At 41.8% G+C, this 15,802-nt stretch overlaps 1 protein-coding gene across 1 annotated transcript in view; it reads right to left on the bottom strand.

Moving 5' to 3' along the window:
* LOC109924453 (circularly permutated Ras protein 1-like) overlaps window positions 1-15,802 on the bottom strand; it is a gene marked incomplete at its 3' end in the record, with an annotated part of 79,396 nt that overhangs the window by 29,667 nt on the left and 33,927 nt on the right. The window contains exons 10-11 of the mRNA XM_048617390.1: window positions 12,376-12,457; window positions 5,202-5,329 (exon numbers count right to left, since the gene is read on the bottom strand). Coding sequence (XP_048473347.1) covers window positions 5,202-5,329; window positions 12,376-12,457 — 210 coding nt within the window. The remainder of the gene's footprint in view (window positions 1-5,201; window positions 5,330-12,375; window positions 12,458-15,802) is intronic.

Below are 15,802 nucleotides of genomic sequence, written 5' to 3'. Positions count from 1 at the left end.
GTAAACCATTCAGCCCTTCAAACCTGATCAGCCATTCTTGATCATGGCTTATCAGCTACCTCAGTTTTATTTTCCCACATTACTCTACTGCTTCAAGTCACATATGTAATGACTACCACAAATTACACACAAAAGTACTTACAGGAGAGGTAGAGGTCTCACAATTATAGTAAATCAGTCAATAAGTCTAATTGCATTTCTGCAAACATCCCCTTTTCTTATGCAGCAGAATTGCATGCACTCTCATTTACAACTTAAGTTATGCAAGTGATGCAATATACATGGTCACAAAGAAAATCACCACTAACAAAAACACTTAACTCTAGTCAGTTCCACTTCCATCAGTCTCCACACATGCATTGTTTACAAAATCTTTATATGGGTCAGGTCTCCAGTGTGATTATAGTTGGTTGTTCCTCAGGTATCAGTTCACACCTAGCCTGATGTTTCTTCACTAGGCACTGTTGTTTCTCTAGGGATTCCTGATTACCTGATTCATTTATGTCACTGCCTGCATTGAAGCAACAGCTCCCCTGGTGCTATATGGATGTCTCAGTTGCAGCCAAAAATCTGGTTACTTACATTCACTTTATAGGATTGTGGTGATGCCTGCTCTACACAGGTCCCAATATTGCCACATGGCCTGTCTTGTTGACAGTGTTGAACATTTGCTCGCAGTCTGGCTTTTCAATGCTCAGTTCTGGCAATGAATCAGCACTTGTATCAAGATGAAATTGTTGTTTCACCTGGATTCTGTCATTCCCACCTAATAACACTTCTGGTTTTACTTTGAGAGGGAATCATGACTGAGGAATAGTTTGGCTATGATGGGACTTAGTCGTTGGACTGGACTATTTGCCATACCTTTAGCAAGAACACTACTCCACTCAAAAGATTGCTTTGTACAAGTCTGTGCTGGCTTTGTTTGATATGTTTAAAGATCTCTTTGGTGATTTTCACTGTGGCTTCAGCCTTTCAATTTCACTGGGAATAGTTTGAAGATGATATACTCATTGATGTTGAATTTCCCAATCATTTATGAAGCACTATAGCTTCACCTCCAACACCATAATTCCAACCAAACTAATCTCAAAACTTTGAGACCCATGTCTCTGCTCTGTCCACTGCAACTGGATCCTCAGCTTCCTGACCCAAAGATCGCAGTGAGGATAAGCAACAACACCTCCTCCATGATAATCCTCAACACTGGCACCCCACAAGTCTGCGTACTCAACCACTTTCTATACTGCCTATACACTCATGACTGCGTGGCCAAATTCTGTCCTCACTCCATCTACAAGTTCGCTGACACTACCATTGTAGGCCGGATCTCAAAACAACAACAAGACAGAATACAGGAAAGGGAAGGGGTACTGGTGGGACGGAGTAAAGATAACAATCTCTCCCTCAACGTCAGCAAAATGAAAGAGTTGGACATGGACTTCAGGAAGCAAGGTGGAGCATACGCCCCTGTCTATATCAACGGTGCTGAGGTGGAAGATTGTCAAGTTCCTAAGAGTGATGATCACCAACAATCTGTCCTGGATCACCCACATTGACATTACAGTCAAGAAAGCACAACAACGGTATACTTCCTCAGGAAACTATTTTTATAGATGCATTTATAGAAAGCATTCAATCTGGATGCATCATGGCTTGGTATCATAACTGATCTTCCCAGGACAGTAAGAAACTACAGAGACTTGTGAACACAGCCCAGTCCATCACGCAAACCAACCTTCCATCCATTGACTCTGTCTATACTTCTCACTGCCTCAGGAAGGCAGCCAACATCATCAAAGTCCCCTCCCACCCGGTTATAATCTCTTCCAACCTCTTCCATCGGGCAGAAGATACAAAACCTTAAACAAAAATGCCAACAGATTCAAGAACAGTTTCCTCCCCGCTGCTATTAAACTTTGGAATAGACCTCTCAAATTGTAAATTTAATGTTGATCATGCTCTTTGTGCACCTTCTTTGCAGCCTGTACTGCACACAAAAATCAAATCAAAACAAATTTATCCACGAATTGATGCAAGTTGGTCTAACTCCCAGCAGTCAAAATAAAAGTCTACAGTGACAATGAAGTCTACACAAAACTTCATCCATTGTCTATGTGAATGTCTTGCATCATAACCAATTGTTTGGCTTGCTTAGCTTGGAACTTGTCACAAGAATTGCACTGGCTGATGTGGTCCTTAACCTCATTGCTTACATGTGGCCAGTACAGCACTTGCTTTTCTCAGACTTGATGCAATTCCTTAATGGGTTCCAGGGATGCTATTTAGCATTTCATTCCTCATCTCCTTAGGGATAATGGTTCTACTTCCTTAGTTCAAGTTGGTATCTTATAAAATCACTTCAAATCTTTATCCTCTGTTATTGGGGGAACTTGACAAATTGATAAGAACATTCAGGGTTAACGATCATGTATTTCATGTGTACACAGGAAGAGCCACACTTTTGACTGTGGAGTGCAAAACTAACTCTGATGGGTTGTTATAAACACCTCCAAGGTTTATACAAAACGTTACAACATACAGAACCACAGAACTGCCAGTGCAGAAGGCCATTCAGCCCATTGTGACTGCACCAGCTCTTATACAAGCATCATTATTTTGCGCCAACCTCCTACCTTTTCCCTATGTCTTATGTTCTTATGAATAGAAAAGGAATTAAGAATTATGGTGACAGGGTGGGTAAGTGGAATTGAGGCCATGAAAAAAATCAGCCTTAATCTTATTGAATGGCAGAGCAGGCTTGAAGAGCCAGATAGCCTACTCCTGCTCCTGGTTCTTATGTTCTTATATCGTTGCTATTACTACTTCTAACCAAATAATTATTTAATACCTTAATTGATGAACTGAATAGCCTCTTTCTGCTTTCTAACCTTTGGTTTGGAACAAACAACAATATACCTCACTATACAATGTTAGCACAATAATGTAATCTATTATACATACGTAACTGATCTCTTATACCAAAATTAACATGATATATATATAGACAATAGACGGTCATAGAACACCTCATGTTGCACAACAAATAGCAAACATAATCAAGATGGATCCTACAGATTTCTCAGAAGATCCCCCCAAACATTAGTGACATGGTGGAACATCAAATCTCAGTAACCTTTATAATGGATCAGAATTTTTTTACTTTTGGTCGGTCTAGTACGCCTCACAAGAGCCACTTTATCATGGATTAACTCAACAACTGTTCCTGTTCTGGTTGATCACCTTCCTTTCTTGGGTCTGCACTACCCAGACCTATAAAACTGTATTTCAGCTCTCACTCTCAGGTATAACCTCCGCTCTTCACAGACAGCTAGTCTCACTAAGGCAGTCATGGCCCCGGATTACTCTCCCTTGGTCCAATCTTGCTTAGCGGCATCAAACAAACACACAGCTTGTTTTTTTTATAAACCTCCTACACTCTCTTAGTTGCACTGAAGTGTTTCTGTTCATATGCTTCTTCCAAGCCCCTCATGACTTCTGCCAACATAGAGCAGAAACCTTCCCACTTTCTCAACTCTCCAAGTCTTCTTTTGAGTCCTTACTCATCCAATTATCAATCTATTAATTCCTAGAACTTCTCCTGACTTCTAGCAGAGTAAAGGATTCCAACGGCTCTTGACCCATACGGAGGATCCAACACAGAATCAGTGTCGCCCGGGTACCCACCCAGCAGCACAGATAAACTCAGCACTCTTAACACGGAAGCTACTGCGATAACTCTTTCACATCTTCACAGACTGCCTTTGAATTCCGCTTCACTGACCCCTAAATTGACCTGAGTAACCTATCAAAAGCCTTGAAAAAAGCCCCTCCCCTATTGCTAGGCAGAACTGAAAGTTACTAAACCATTTAAAAAGTTTTAAAATGGAGTATAACCTGACAGTTATGTTCCCACTGAATGCTGGAAAATCACACTCAACATTTCAGAAATACTCTGCACTTGGATTCTCCTTACACTTAACCACATTATTTATTTAATTATAGAACATAGAACAGTACAGGCCCTTCAGCCCACAATGTTGTGCCGACATATTATCCTACTAAGATCAATCTACCCTACATTTTACTATCATCCATGTGTTTATCCAAGAGTCTCTAAAGTGTCTGACTCCACTACCACTGCCGGCAGCGCATTCCTCACACCCACCACTCTCTGTGTGAAGAACCTACCTCTGACATCTCCCCTATACCTTCCTCCAATCACCTGAAAATTATGCACCCTCATAATAGTCATTTCTGCCCTGGGAAAAAGTCTCTGACTATCCACTCTATCAATGCCTCTCACCGTCTTGTAAACCTCTATCAAGTCACCTCTCATCCTTCTTCGCTCCAATGAAAAAAGCCCTAGCTCCCTCAACCTTTCCTCATAAGACCTGCCCTCCAGTCCAGGCAGCATCCTGGTAAATCTCCTCTGCACTCTCTCTAAAGCTTCCACATCTTTCCTATAACGAGGCGACCAGAACTGAACACAATATTCCAAGTGTAGTCTAACCAGAGTTTTATAGAGCTGCAGCATAACCTCACGGCTCTTAAACTCAATTCTCCTGCCAATGAAAGCCAACACACCATACGCCTTCTTTACAGCCCTATCAACTTGGGTAGCAACTTTGAGGGATCTATGGGCATGGACGTGGACCCCATGATCCCTCTGTTCCTCCACACTGCCAAGAATCCTGCCATTAACCCTGTATTCCGCATTCAAATTCGACCTTCCAAGATGAATCAATTCACACTCTTCTGGGGTGAATTCCATCTTCCGCTTCTTTGCCCAGCTCTGCATCCTGTCAATATTCCCGTTGCAACCTACAACAGCCCTCTACACTGTCCACAAATATATTCCAGCTGCTATGTTCTTTCTTACTCACTCAGCCTGTACGAATATCTATGAAGCCTCTTTGTATCACTTTCAGAGCTTGCATTCCCACCTAGGGTTGTGTCACTAGCAAACTTGAAAATATTACATTTGATCCTTGTATCTAAATCATTAATATGGATCATGAACAGCTGGATCCCAAGCACTGAACCTTGTAAGCCAGTATCAATGTCTACCAACCTGAGGACGACCCTACAGAGTTGAAGAGTTCAACACAGACTAGCACAGTGTAGCTAGTGATCCCATACTCTGCCGCAAATTCCATTGTTACAATATACCATCATACCATTATGTGAATGGCACTTACCCCTGCATCATTGCATATTCAGCAAGGTGACTGTAGAAAAGCTTTGAGGATTGATAAATCTTATCATCTTTGATATCCTCCAGATTTCCTAGGATGGTGTTAGCTCGACCATCCGTACTGATTATAACCTGGAAATGTAAAAATATCTAAAATCATTGAATTCTCTTTAAATTACTCCAGAAGTTGGCAATTAATATCAATAGTTAGCAGTTAATATTACATAAAATCAATATCAGGGAAAATATACATCACTTTCACATCAACAGAAATTCTCACATGACTTTTCTCATCCATCTCCACAAGAAAGACACAGATATTGAAACTCATGCAACAATGTTGTTCTGGTGAAAGCGACACTGGTACACACAAGAACAGAAGGTTCTTCTACAATTCTCCCTGCAATCAGCAATTATTTACTTGGTTAAAAAATATCAAGTTCAGATGTTTCAAAAACTTAAATCATTACGTAAAACAATGTTACTGCTGGCTGCAGCAGAATGGTGTTCTCCAGAATTTATTGCTCTTGATCTGTATCATCCAGGTATTGATTGATATCCACCTGTGTCATTTAGAACCAACCAATGCGGACCCTTCCATAGCTTGCAACGTCAATCGAGAACCTCAACTGTACGGAGCTGGGAGACACCATGTCCTGCCTGCCCCGTACAAGTGAAGCGTCAAGTAACTGCCCAATGTTAGAATGAGAGGTTAGGCTCTTCTTACAAAACCCTATCCAGCTTTCATTTGACGAGAAGATTCATCAAACATCACTGCTACCAATGCTATTCTGTGTGGAAGGATTTATGATGTACAGATTAGTAGGAGTGAGATCGCTCAGACGTATTTACGATGATGGTTTACTTGCTTTTGAGGCAAAGACTTAGCAACCATCCTCAATTTCATTACATCTTTCAGTTTTACCCTCATTATCATTTACCTACTTTTTATACAGTTAGAAACATCCCTCAGTAATCCCTTCAAATTTTTCATTTAGTTTTGGTTACAATTTCTCAATTGTTCTTCCGCTGTACCAGAATAACTGATTGACATATGATACAAGCAGTCATTCAGGCCAATATTTGTTTCACTATCCAGCCAATCCAACAACCCTTCAAATGTTCATCTAATTATCTTTTCTAATTAATTCATTGCTTCCAACACTCTCTTAGATAACCCATATAATAATATTTTCCTCACCACCCATCTTTCTCTTTTTTAGCAATTTTTTTGAGGGGACGGAGTTGCCTTGTTAATAAGAAATGAAAGTAAATCAATAGCAAAAGTAACATAGGGTTGGACGGCATGGAATTTGTGTGGGTAGAATTGAAGGACCGCAAAGGAGGAAAGATTCTGATGACATTTATGGACAGGCCTCCTAGCAGCAGTCAGGATGTGGAGCAGAAAATAAACCAGGCGACAGAAAAGGCATATATGAAAGACACTGTTACAATAATCACGGGGTACTTGAACATGCAGGTGGACTCGGAAAATCAGGGTAGAATTCATGGATTGTCCATGGGATGGTTCTTTGGGGCAGTTTGTGGTACAGCCCACAAGGGAAGAGGCAATTCTGGTTTGGTAATTTGTAATGAGGCTTAGGGGGCTTAGAGTGAAGGAACCCATGGGGCAGTCACCATAATATAGAGTCATACAGCGTGGAAACAGACCCTTCAGTCCAACTCCATGCCAACCAAGTTTCCCAAACTAAACTAGTCCCACTTGACCATGTTTGGCCTATATCCCTCTAAACCTTTCCTATTTATATACCTGTCCAAATGTCTTTGAAATGTTGCAACTGTACCATGTGGTGGAATTTAGCCTTCAGTTTGAGAGGAACAAGAGTGAATCAGATGCAACAGTATTACCATTGATAAAGGTAATTACAAAGATATGAGCGAAGAGCTGGCAAGAGTGGATTGAAAGGGCACAGAGCACAGAAGACAGTGGAGCAGCAACGGCAGGAGTTTCTAGGGATAATTTGGGAAGCGCAGCAGAAATTCAATCCAAGGAAGCAGAAACATACTAAGGGGAGGATAAGGCAACCATGCCAGCCAAGGCAAGTCAGGGACAGCTTAAAAGCAAAAGAATAAGCATATAATGTGGTGAAGATATGTGTGAAGTCAGAAGATCGGGAACCTTTAAAAACCAGAGGATGATTAAAAAAGCAACTAAAAAGTTTAGGGGCAGGGGAGATGAAGAAATGAGGGTAAGCTAGTTAGTAATATAAAAGAAGATTGTAAGAGTTTTGTAGATATATAAAAAGTAAGATAGAGGCAAGAACGGACATTGGACCGTGGGAAAATGAGGTTGGAGACATAGTAATGGGAAACAAAGAAATGGCACAGGAACTCAATACTTGCATCAGTCTTCACAATGGAATATAACTGTAACATAGCAAAACTTCAAGAGAGTCAAGGGACAGAGGGGAGTGTAGTGACATCAATAAGGAGCTGCTGGGGAAGCTGAAAAGTCTGAAGTGTATAAATCACCCAGACGAGACGACTACAACTGAAGGAGATTGCTAAGGAGATTGTGAATGGCATTGGTGGTGATCTTTCAGGAATCACTAGAGTCAGGGAGGGTCCCAGAGTTCTGGAAAATGGCTAATGTAACATCCCTGTTTAAGAAGAAAGGGAGACAGAAAATGAGAAATCCTAGGGCAGTCAGTCAGCTCTCAGTCATTGGTAAGATTGAGCGTCCATTCCTAAGGATGAGATTGCAGAGTATTAGAGTGCATAGTTATATAGGACTGAATAGGCACTGCTTCATCAAGCAGAGGTCATGCCTGAATAATCTGTCAGAATTATTTAAAGGAAGTAATGAGCAAGTTAGACAATGGAGAACCAGTGGAAGTGATCTATTTTGGTTTTCAGAAGGCCTTTGACAAGGTGCCACATAGGAGGCTGCTAAATAAGACAAGAGTCCATGGTGTTAAGGACAAGGTACTGGCAATGGATAGAGGATTGGCTGACAGGCAGAAGGCACAGAATGTAGATCAAGGTGTCTTTTTCAGGATGGCAGACAGTGACGAGTGGAGTTCCACAGGGGACTGTGTTGGGGCAATTATTCGCGTTATACATTAACGACCTGGATGAAGGATCATAGGGTATTGTTGATAATTTTGCAGATGGCACAAAGATAAGTGGAGGCACAGTAGTGTTAAGAAAGCAGGGTGGCTGCAGAAGATCTTAGACAGGCTAAGTGTGGGCAAAGAAGTGGCAGATGGAATAGGTGGGGAAATGTGAAGTAATGTACTGTGGCAGGAACAGAGGTGTTTGAATATTTTCTAAATGGTAAAAAATGTCAGAAATCTGAAACACAAACAAACTTAGGAGTCTGAATTCAGGATTCTCTCCAGGGTAACATGCAAGTTTAGTTGACAGTTAGGAAGGCAAGTGCAATGTTACCGTTCATTTCGAAAGGGCTAGCATACAAGAGCAGACATGAACTGCTGAGGCTATATAAGGCTCTGATCAGACCGCATTTGAAATATTGCGAGCAGTTTTGGGCCTCATATCTAAGGATGGATGTGTTGGCTTTGGAGGGTGTCCAGAAAGGTTTACACAAGAATGATCCCATTGGTGAAGAGCTTGTCATGTCAGCAGTGGTTGAGGACTCTGGTTCTGTACTTGACGGAATTTATAACAATGAGGGGCTGACTGAGAAGCCTGGATGGAATGGATGTGGAGAAGATGTTTCCACAAGTAAGAGAGACTAGGATCCAAGGGCACAGCTTCAAAGTGAAGGAACAACCCTTTAGAACTAAGATAAAGAGGAATTTCTTCAGCCAGAGAGTGCTTAATCTGTGGATTATCTCATTGACACAAAGGGCTGTGGAGTGCAAGTCATTGAGTGTTTTTAATACAGAGATAGATAAATTCTTGATTAGTAAGGGGATCAAGGGTCACGGAGAAGTCTGGAGAGTGGAGTTGAGAAACATATCTGCCATGATTGAATAATGGAGCAGACCTGATGGGGCGAATGCTCTAATTCTGCTCCTGTACCTTATGGTCTTATGAAATTGGCTCCTTTCAAAACAAATTAATTTAGTTTAGGAGAAAGCCATCTACAAGAAAAGGGATAATAAACCACGATCTGTAGATACTGGAAATCTAAAAAAGAATAGATTACTGGATAAACTCAGTAGGTCTTGCAGGATCTGTGGAGAAAAAGCAGAGTCACCAGTATCACAAGTTATGAAGAAGGGTTACTGGATCCAAAATTCTGAGTCTGCTTTTTCTCCACAGATGCTGCCAGACCTGCGGTGTTTCTCTAGAAATTTCTGGCTTTGCACAAGGGATTAACCTTGTTGTCAACTGAGGAAAGGGTTAAATAATGAAGTGCCTGTTCATCCCCCCTCACTGAGGAGCTTGACAATTTGAGGTATCCTATCTGAAACTGTAATGGTGGAACCTTGCTCAAGGACTGGTTGTAGCTTTACCCAAAAATCTATTGATCTCTGTCTTGAACATGTGTGATGACTGTACATCTGTGGCCATCTGGGATACAGAATTCTAAAGATTCTTTAAGTGAGGAAATCTCACCTCATCTCAGTTCTAAATGGCTGATCCCTTATCCTGAGTCTGATGGATTTTATTGTTTCAAAGAAGTGAGTGTCACTGGTGAGGACAGCATTTATTGCCCATAAGATGGTGATGGTCAGCTGTCCCCTTGAACTGTTGCAGTCCACATGAAATAAACACAGCCACAGTGCTGTCAAGAATGGCATTTTAGGATTCTGAGCCTGCAACAATGAAGGAAACATGATATAGGTGGGAAATTGCTGGCAATGGTGCTAGCAAGCACATGTTGGCTTGTCATTCTAAGTGATAGAGGTTGCAAGTTTGAAAAAAATAAATATCTGTTGAAGGAGCCTTGGTGAGCTTTTGCAGTGCACCTTGTAAACAATAGACAGTTTTGCTACTGAACATCGGTGTTGAATGAAGATGGTAAAAGGAGTGCCAATCAAGCTGACTGTTTTGTGCTGAATAGTTTTCTTGTGCGTTGTTGGAGTTGCACCCATCCAGGCAAATGGAGAGGATTTCATCACACTCCTGACTTGTGCCTTGTTGGTGGTGTACAAGCTTTGGAGAGTCAGGAGGTACAATATTCACTGCAGAATTCCCAGCCACTAACCTGCTTAGATATTCACTGTAATATTCATATGATTTTTAGTATTTATAATAGTCAGTTCAGCCTCTAGTCAACAGGCAACACCTGTGAGAGATTTAGCGAAGGTAATGCCATTGAATGTCAAAGGGAGATAGTGATAGTCTGTTACTAGAGATGGTCACTACCTGATCCTTGTAAGCCGCCAATGTCATTTGCCACTTGTCAGCCCAAGCCTTGATATTGTCCAGGTCTTGATACTGAAATAGTCCATGTCCAAATGTATCTGAGGAGTTGTGAATTGTACCAAACATTATGCAATTATAGGGAAAATCTCCACTTCTGACCTTATGACGGAGGGAAGGTCACTGATGATACAGCTGAAGGTTTTTGAGCCTTGGACACTACCCTGAAGAACTCCCGCAGAGATATCCTGGATCTAACATGACTGACCTCCATCAATTTCAATCACCTTCCTTAGTGCCAGGTAGGACTTCAACCAGTATAGAGTTTGACCCCAATTCCCACTGACTCTAAAACAAAACAAAGAAGTGCAGATATTGGAGATCTGAAACAGAAACAGAAATTGCTGGCAAAGTTCAGCAGGTCTGGCAGCATCCGTGGGAAGAAAGTAGAGTTAATTTTTCAGGTCCGGTAACAAACATCAATTCTGCTTTCTCCCCACCAATGCTACCAGACCTGCTGAGTTTTGCCACCAATTTCTACTTGTGTCCCATTATCTCTAATTTCACAAGCACTCCTTGATGTCATGCTCAGTCAAATGCTGTCTCAATATCAATGGTAGTCATGCTCAACTCTCTTCTTGAGTTCACTTCATTTTGGCCATGTTTGGACTAAGGCTGAAATGTGTTCAACAGCCAAGCAGACCTGGTGGAACCCAAAGCAAGTATCAATGAGCAGATTATTTCTGAGTAAATGTTGCTTTTTGACAACATACTTCCCCCAATTTGCTGCATCAAGAGTAGACTAATGGCACTGAAAATGTCAGGTTGGATATGTCCCACTTATACTGCACAGAAAATATTGAGACAATTTTCCACATGGCCAGGCAGACACCAGTGTTGTAGCTGTACCAGAACAGATTGGTTAGGAGGGCAGCTAGGCCCAACTCCTTGATTGTTAGTAAGAAAGACTGAAGGACTGGCAGGGCTGGGTGCTGATTTCCCAAGTCAACGCCCAGCAGTCTGTCGAGTTTCATTCCTTTTCTATAATGGCTTAATACAACTGAATAGCTGGCCAGGCCATTTCAGAGGGATGCAAGAGACAACCACATTGTTCCAGTCTGGAGTCACATGAGGACCACCCCACCAAGAATACCTGTAACAATTTGGCATTTCTGACTATTGATAACATTAATCACCATTTACTGATCTTAGCTTTAAATTCCAGATTTAGAAATAAAATTAAAATTCTATTGAATCCATATCCATACAACATTAGAGACAAAAACAGTGTGGAGCTGCAGGAACACAGCAGGCCAGGCAACATGAGAAGAGCAGGAAAGTTGACTTTTCTTCAGCAGGGTCCTGACCCGAAACATCAACTTTCCTGCTCCTCTGACCTGCTGTGTTCCTCCAGCTCCGTACTGTGTAGTCTCGGACTCCAGCATCTGCAGATCTTCCCACTTCCAAAGAGCACTAGCCTGCTCTGAATCGTATTCCTAATTCCTTGTATACCTGCATGTTAAATTTCTGAGACTCATACTAAAATAGATTTTGCTTTTCCGGTTTTCCTCCAAGGTGAGTGTCTTTACACTCCGTCACAATGTATTCCCCCTGCCAAATTCTTGCTCAAAGCCTACACTTTTTCGAGAGGCCTTTGCAACTTCTTTGAATCTTTAGCTTTCCATCTAACTTTCTATCAGTTAACCTAAATATTCGACTCTTAGTCCTGTCCTGTCAACCTGAAAATGACCCATTTGTTCCTACTCTGGCTCCTGTCCAGTAACTAACCCTAAATTGAGGTTCTGGTTTTTAGTTTTTAAAAAGGTAATCTGCCACACACACTTTACATACAAAAATCTCATCAGCAAATTCCAACTGACCTTGGAGCCTTGTTTCTGGGAAGCCATTGCTATGGATACCAGTGCTGCTGGACCCAGTGCTGTAGCACCACACTCTTGCAACCTGAAGATACATGAGAGGCATGAACGATACAAATTATACTTTTACCACAATTAAAACTAATGCATTTTTATGAGATAACAAGAACTCTGAAGACGAGTCTAGACCCGAAACGTCAGCTTTCCTGCTCCTCTGCTGCTGCTTGGCCTGCTGTGTTCATCCAGCTCTACACCTTGTTACCTCAGATTCTCCAGCATCTGCAGTTTCTACTATCTCTAATGCATTTTTATGTTGGATTAAAATAAAGCATTGTTGAGGAGAAAGCTGTTCAAGTAGTAACACCTCACTTGTATCAATTCCCTAAGTACAGGCCCTACTACGGCCCACGACCTGCATTGCTCACACTGCATTCTCCACTAATACCAGTGATTAACAGATGGCCCACAGAGATAGTGACCCACTGCACTGCGCACCCAGCTACAGAAATGGATTTCTCCAATCACCCTTGTTACACTCTGCAAGCAATAATGCTGAATGGGATCAAGTTCCACAAGCACCACCTCTGATCAAGGTGCTATTCCACAGCCTCATCCTCTTTTCACATAATTTCTTATTTTTTTGCTTGGAAGCTGCAACTCCCATACTGCAGCACAAGTACCTCCCTCAAGTGAAAACGGGTGGGTTTGAAATCAGCATAGAGTGGTTTAGAGTTTCTCCAAATAGCCCTCCTAGTTTGGAATTTCACCATATGTAATCCATTCCTTTCATCTCCTCCTGTTCCTGGTGAAAATCCAACCTGTTGGAAATGGAAGAGGGTTCTTCAGATTCAGGGACCTGGTACCATTTGGCTGAGGTGCAGAATCTTTGCCACTCTACAAAACTCATACTCTCGCCAAAATACAATCCTGCAGTTACTGAGGGCTAGTGTTCTCAGCCCTCTTAGGCATCGACTGGGAGGTGGAGAGCCTTGTAAAATGACTGGGGAAGACATAGTGTGAAATGCCTGCTGTCACCTACCACCATGGAAGGTGGACAGTGGTTCCGCCTGCCCAGAGACCAATATTGTCAATTAAGTTGGCTGGCATTTTACCAACTTGTGCGTAAGCCCTCACTGTGGGGGGAGACTAAGTGGAACCTGAATATGCCAAGTGAATGGATTGGAACGTAACAGATGGAATATAATATACATATGTGTGAAGTTATTTACTTTTGATAGGGGAAAAAATCAGGAAGGTAGAATATTTCTGAAATGGTGAGAGGTCGAGAAGTGCAAGTGCCCAAACAGTCAAGGGGGCCCTGTTTCACAAGCCACTAACAGTTAGCATTCAGCTGCAGCAAACAATTAGGAAGATAAGTGGCATGTTGGCCTTCATCACAGGGGAATTTGAAGAATAATGGTGTCTTCCTGAAGTGGTACAGTGATTTGGTGAGCCCTCACCTGGAATACTGTGAACAATTTTGGTCCCCTTATTTAAAGAGGGATATACTTACCATGCAGAGTGTGCAATGGAGGTTCGCTAGAGTAATTCCTGCAATGGCAGGATTGTTTTATCCAGAGAAAATTAGGAAACTGGAACTTTATAAGCACAGATCAAAATAGGAGGTAATCTCAATAAAACTTACCAAATTCTTACGAAGCGTGTTGACGGTATGGTTGAAGTGGGATGTCTTTCTGGGCGGAATCTAGAACCTGAATTCCCTGAATCCAGAACCAGGAGGATATCATCCCAGAATCAGTGGTAGACCATTTAATCTCAGAATCCAGTAGTAGGCCATTTAAGGTAGTTGAAGAGGAATTTCTTCACTCAGAAGGTGGTGAACTTTTGAAATTTTCTACCCCAGGGGACAGTAAAGCTCAACCACTCAACAGATTTTTGACAGAAAATAATAGATTTCTACAGACTGCTGACTTCAAGGGATATGGTGACTAGGCACAATCTAACAGAAAGGCAGAGCAGATTCGATAGGCTGCATAAAATACTCTAGTTCCCGAGTGCTTTGTTCTTAATCCTGGCGGCTTCCCTGCAGGCCACAGTAATGGTTACTCCTGCAGCAACTGCCCTCTTCCTGCTCCCACAAACTAGATTGGCTGGCACCAGTATGCCACTCACCTCACTGGGAGGATGTTAGGTCCAGTCGCCACAGTGAGCCCTGAAGGCACTGCTGAGACTGATGAGTTGCTGACCCGTTGGCAGCTCTTGGGAATAAACATATGTCCTCTATAAAGATGGAAGCCCTGAGGAGAAATAATTAGCTTCTGGACATCAAGAAATGCAGCTGGGGGGCTCCCTCAAATGTCTCAGTTAGGGCCGCCAATGCTTGCAGGTCTCACAGGGAATTTTGTTGGGTCAACAAAGTAAGGAAGCAGCACAGAAGCAGAGTGCATGTGAAGCGGAGTAGTTGGGGGGAGGGTGTGTGTGTGCGCGTGTGTGCGTAAATGAGTCTACATGGTTTTGTCACTGTAAAGTTATGTTTGACCAAACTATTAAAGAGCTCTTCAAGGATGTAACGTGCTGTGATAGAGGGGAACCGGTGGATGTATTAAGCAATTAAAAAAATCAAAAGAACTGTTGATGTTGGAAATCAGAAACACAAACAGAAATTGCTAGAAAAACTCAACAGGTCTGGCAGGATCTTTGGAAAGAAAACAGAAATAATGTTTTGGATCCAATGACCCTTCTTCAGAACAGAACTGGTGGATGTACTGCACCTAGATTCTCAAAAGCCATTTGATAAGCGACCACAAGGTTATTGTGGAAAATGAAGCTCATGATGTAGGAGGTAACACCTGAGAAGGAGATAAAACCAGGTAATTGTAGCTCAGTTAGCTTACTGTGCGTTATTGGGAAAACATTAGAGTTGATTATAAAAAAATGTAATAGCAAATGATTTAGAATTACATAATATGATCAAGCAGAGTCAGCATGGCTTCATGAAGGGGAAATCATGCCAGACAAATTTATTAGAATTCTTTGAGGAGGCAACATGCAGAATAGATAAAACAGAAGCAGTGGCGTAATACTTTTGGATTTTCAGAAAGCATTTGATAAGGTGCCAGACATTAGGCGATTTAATAAGATGCAGGTAGTATATTAGAACAGATAGAGGAGTGGCTAAATAATTAAAGACAGATTTGGGATAAGGGAGGGGGGTATTTCTAAGATAGCAATCTGTAACAAGTACAGAGTCTCAGGGATCAGTGATGGGGCCACAATTATTTGCCATGTATATTAATGTCTCAGATGAGGAAAGTGAATATACTATCGCCAAGTTTGCAGATGACACAAAAATGGGTGGGAAAGCAAGTGGTGAAGATGTCACAGAGTCTACACAGGGATAAAAACAGGTCAACTGATTGGGCAACAATATAGCAGATGGAATATAATGTGGGAAAGTGTGAGGTTATGC

The sequence above is a fragment of the Rhincodon typus genome, chromosome 37 (genome assembly GCF_021869965.1).
Source record: "Rhincodon typus isolate 14 chromosome 37, sRhiTyp1.1, whole genome shotgun sequence".
Taxonomy (NCBI): Eukaryota; Metazoa; Chordata; class Chondrichthyes; order Orectolobiformes; family Rhincodontidae; genus Rhincodon; species Rhincodon typus.
The sequence above is the reverse complement of the archived record's forward strand: the minus strand, read 5'-3'. Positions and strand labels throughout refer to the sequence as shown.